This window comes from Sycon ciliatum, chromosome 8, assembly GCF_964019385.1.
Source record: "Sycon ciliatum chromosome 8, ocSycCili1.1, whole genome shotgun sequence".
In the NCBI taxonomy this organism is placed as follows: domain Eukaryota; kingdom Metazoa; phylum Porifera; class Calcarea; order Leucosolenida; family Sycettidae; genus Sycon; species Sycon ciliatum.
The window spans coordinates 22,867,248-22,872,247 of NC_088650.1; the positions used below are offsets into that span (position 1 = coordinate 22,867,248).

The following is a 5,000-nucleotide window of genomic DNA, read 5'->3' on the forward strand; positions in this document are numbered from 1 at the left end:
GTCTCATTATACGTATTACAGTTCGATGGGACTTTGCTCTGGGCATGGAAATTCTGTCATTATTCGCGAATTGTCGTTATATCCGCAGTCGTTATTAGCGAAGTATACTGTACTTCAGTCTCTTTCTGTACCTGCACATCCCAGTAGCCAGCTCTAAATCTATTGCCATTAATGGAAAGGCTGGGCTAAGGTACAACAGGGAAACATATGCGGTATATTAAGGGGAGAGCCAAAGCAATCTAAATCCAACCCATTGGAGTAATGTTATTTAGTTATTATGGGCCGCTCGAATCACACTCACCTGTCTTGCCTTGATACTGCTGACCGCCAAAGTCTGTCTCATCTTTCATGTCTTGCTCATTTTCGTCCAAGAACTGAGCTCCAACCTGTACACAAAGAAATATAATGGTAGTGAAAAGAAAGACGGCTCGCAAATCTAGTGTGGTCAAAATATCACTATCACACAGGTAAAACTCTCTATCTGTTTGTTCACCCGTCTGTCTTCCTCTCTCTCTCTCTCTCTCTCTCTCTCTCTCTCTCTCTCTCTCTCTCTCTCTCTCTCTCTCTCTCTCTCTCTCTGTCTCTGTCTCTGTCTCTGTCTCTGTCTCTGTCTCTGTCTCTGTCTCTGTCTCTCTGTCTCTCTGTCTCTCTGTCTCTCTGTCTGTCTGTCTGTCTGTATGTCTGTCTGTCTGTCTGTCTGTCTGTCTGTCTGTCTGTCTGTCTGTCTGTCTGTGTCTCTCTCTGTGTGTGTGTGTGTGTGTCTCTGTGTCTCTGTCTCTCTCTGTCTCTAGCACGTACATGGATCTGCAGCCTTTCATCTCGTACTTGCCATTGCAAGATGCAAACCTCATCACGGGAATAGGTATAATGTGCTATATCAGAGATAAGATACATTAGATACATTAGATACATTCCGTAGTACTAGAAAGTAGGACCTGCCTTAGCCTTAGTGCTTGCTTGCACACTTGGACAAAATCTTTCAGTTCCAGCTGGTAGAGGCTTATCTTTCACACATTCCTGTATGCAGCACATCTCCTCACAAAGAACTGGTAAGTCTCTCTACCAGGATGTTCATACATGTACTTGAGAGGTTTTATTGGGTACTGAGTTCCAGGGAGAACTATATTAAAGTCAACCTCGGGAATAACGACCTCACTATAACAACTCGCGACTAACGACACTTTCCCCATGCACGGTCGAGGGTTGTTCTTCGCAAGGTCGACTGCACTTGTTGACGTTTAGACTAACCTGTAGATAGAGTTGCTGCGCTCTTTGCTTGATCTCATCGACTTCGTCCGTGAGGCCACTGACCAGTAGTGGTAGTAATCGATGATGAAATGAATATCTGTGTCAGGTGCAATGCAGTGTATGTATGTAGCGGGGAAGAGAGCAAGCCACTTCAGAGCCAGCGATAGGACAGAAGTCCAGCCCTGCCATAACGTGCGTACAGGTACAGTAGAGTCGGTCACCCACAAACATCGAGCAAAAGGAAGCCGATTGGCACATCAACGTTGGCTCTCCACCTTCTTCAGTCACCAGCTGTTTTAGAAGCACTGTATCACTTTTCGCTTGTGCTGATTAATGTACAGTGCTGATCAACAAAATCCGATCACGCGAGTCAAATTGACGTGTCCTGCACCAGCTCACGTCCTAGTGTCCGCAGGTCTAGGACGGCACAGCGCCCGGCATGGCATTCATTCACTTCACCTCTCAACTGTAAGCGCAGTCACCACTACCACCAGGGCCTAACTGTAATACACCCCTAGGGCCAGCAGGGTCAGTACGGGGTGTTCAGGGCGGGCGGGGTAGCGTACAGTCTAGGCATGACTAGCACCACTTCTTGTGAGAATTCAACTCCAAATAAAAGAACAATTCCGTTCGCATCAGGCTGGATGTTCTCGGCCTCCATCTAGCGACAAAAAGTCACTATATTAAAGCAAGACGGGGTGGCCTTGTACTGAGTACATGATGTATCCCAAACATATTAGACCAGACCAAAACGAGAGAGCGTGGAAGCTCAGGGCCCTATGCTATGCTTTTTTGCCTAGCTCATCACGCATGTTATTAGAACTGATGGAAATTTCTCTTTGGCCCCAACTTTGTTGCAGTCTTATAGTGTTTTACGTCGACCATGACGGCTACAATGCCCAACCATACCACAACGAACTGATCGGCTACATCATTGTATTGCAAAAAGTTTCCATCTGTTCGAGTAACATGCATGATGAGCTAGGCAAAAAAGCATAGCGTAGGGCCCTGAGCGAAATAAATAAACTTTCTCTTTGCATTCGAGGGTAATACGACACCGTCTACCACCTTGATGACCTAGGCAAAAAAGCATAGGGATGTTATAAATTTTTCATTTCTCCAATTTTTTCAAGACAGGATTCGAACCCGCACTATCACCCTGCATGCATTCATGGCTGGACTTGTTGATGTAGTAGGAAAGCAGTTCAAGCAGCTCTACTTGAAAGAGGAGCCGGTTATTCTGCATGCCCCAGCTACAGAGGATGCACTCAATGGACTTTTCAAGGAGGACCACGCCATTGATGCTTCTTTGACGATGGATCGGTTGACAAAAGCTGACCTCTCGAAAGCCTCTGGATATCAAGCGTTCCTCGTCGACCATGTCCGCAGTACCCACTACTCCTTTCAGATTCGAAAGAGCAGCCGCCAGGAGTGTACGTACTGTGGCAGGCAGCCCATCTCCTCCAGCCAGTCAATGGACTGGCTTCCATGCCCAGAGCCTGATGGCCTCTCAGGCCACTACCAGCCCCTCAGCAGGGTTTACGTTCAGGAGCCATGCAACTTGATCATGGACACACTATACATGTACAGGCAACTTTGCTTATAACCACACTCGGCGGCGGGGCATCCGAAAACTGTCATTATTCGCGGAGTGTCGTTATACCCGAAGTCTCATTATATGTATTACAGTTGGATGAGACTTTGCTCTGGGCATGGAAATTCTGTTGTTATTCGCGAATTGTCGTTATATCCGCAGTCGTTATTAGCCAAGTTGACTGTAATATGTTACCGTGAAACTCAGAGTTATAGCAGAAACGCTTTTGATTCCTCTCAAGTGTGTATAATTATAATATGCTATATTAAAACGAGTGCGTGTATATGCTGCACTCGGTATACATGTATAATACTCTGCTATCATGTGCAATGTATGCATACATGGCGTATTACATGCATAGTGAGCTGCACCTAAAATTGTAAAATTTACAAAAAAATTCGCCCGCACGCACTAACTGCTGCAGGAACTTCGCCCGGAAACCTCGATTTTATTTCGTCTGGCCTAAATCCGGATTTGACCGGAATATCCGTGCTTCCATAGTTTCGCAGGCGAGCCATAGTGTACATCATTATGGTTCGCAATCAACATGAAAATGCTAGAAACAGCAAGATAGTGTAGGTGCAGTGTTCGTACCTGTCAACATACTCTCGCAGTATCCGTGCAACACATTCCAATAGGGCTATCCGCACTGCTGGCGTCTGATCAAATGCCTTCTGACCGAAAGGAGACAGGGAATCTTCAATACACTTCACAGGGCCGTGGAGAATTGTGGTGCACATTGCCTGAAAACACACATGCATGCACACGCACACAAACACGCACGCACGCGCACACGCACACACACACACACACACACACACACGCACACACACACACACACAGACCAATTCCACTGTGAGCACAAGGCTTTCCCATATTACTGGTAAAAGCCGTATATATAACGAAGTGCTAAATCAATCATAGAGTGGACATTAGACAGGATCAAGGACATTCTGTACAAAGTTAAAAATAAAATGGGGCTGGCCTTCGTAAAAAAGAAAGAAAGAGATTCCTTGATTTAAGCTAAGGCCTGTGGAGAATCCATAAATAATATTGAAGTAAATACAAGTACAACTTCCCCTCCTATGTTATTCCTATAAGTTAGAACCTTCCAAGTTGGAAGGCTGTTGGAGTGCGCATCCGAGACGTGCTAGAGCTGATTGGCAGCTGGTTGAAGAACATCAGTACCATCGGTCAGCGTGGTGCAATGTTGTCGCATGAGCTGATTGTCAAGTAACTGGTGGTGTTAGTGGACATTATAGTGTAACCTGTACCTCCTTGGTCCTTTCCTTTGCTATCAACAAAATACAAATAATACAAACACATACAGTCACCTACATGCAGAGCCTCGACGCGCACTTTGGAGTGTTGGTGTGCAAGGCATTGTGTGAGAGGCTTGATGAATGACTCGGCCTGCATGTTGAACTGGCGCGGTATTGCCGCTGCTAATCGCTGCACACACTGACAGCTAACCTGGGTACAACAACATGAGCAGCAGCAACAGCAGCAGCAGCACCACCATTACCATGGAGAGAATAAAGATACATAACAACCATGATAATGATGGTGGCAACAACAGCAGCTGCAATAAAGTAGCCACTGTCACAACTTCTGTTATGCTATGTTTGGACAAGGACTATAGTAAACACTACCGGCCTATCCTACACACTTTCAGCAATTCACCTAAACCTTCTCAACAGCAGACACCCCCTCCACACGTCACATACACAATCTCGATTCCTAGGATGAGTCACACAAACCTTCTTGACATCGTGGAAAGGGTCCACCAGCGCCCGCACAAGGATATTAGTTAGGTCATCCATGTAGGCCGATAGCAAATGTGCATGCTCTGAAACAAACACACACAGACGCACACACACACACACACACAAGCGCGCGTGCGCAAACACACACGCACACACACACACACACACACACACACACACACGCGTGCACATGGTCCATGACAGTGCAACACAAACACAATCAGCACACCGGATGATACGGTAGCACTGTGCATCAAGCATCCCCTACACACAAATTCAACACCTCCAAACATCACAGAAAGACATGTGCCACCTTGCCATCACACACCACATAAAGACAAGTGCTGCTTCTTGATCACACAGCACATAAAACGAGAGAGCTTGGAAGCTCA

At 46.2% G+C, this 5,000-nt stretch overlaps 1 protein-coding gene across 1 annotated transcript in view; it reads right to left on the reverse strand.

The window, feature by feature from the left end:
- LOC135822378 (dynein axonemal assembly factor 5-like) overlaps positions 1-5,000 on the reverse strand; it is a 32,468-nt gene that overhangs the window by 23,621 nt on the left and 3,847 nt on the right. The window contains exons 4-8 of the mRNA XM_065335130.1: positions 4,603-4,691; positions 4,181-4,315; positions 3,437-3,585; positions 1,249-1,345; positions 302-386 (exon numbers count right to left, since the gene is read on the reverse strand). Coding sequence (XP_065191202.1) covers positions 302-386; positions 1,249-1,345; positions 3,437-3,585; positions 4,181-4,315; positions 4,603-4,691 — 555 coding nt within the window. The remainder of the gene's footprint in view (positions 1-301; positions 387-1,248; positions 1,346-3,436; positions 3,586-4,180; positions 4,316-4,602; positions 4,692-5,000) is intronic.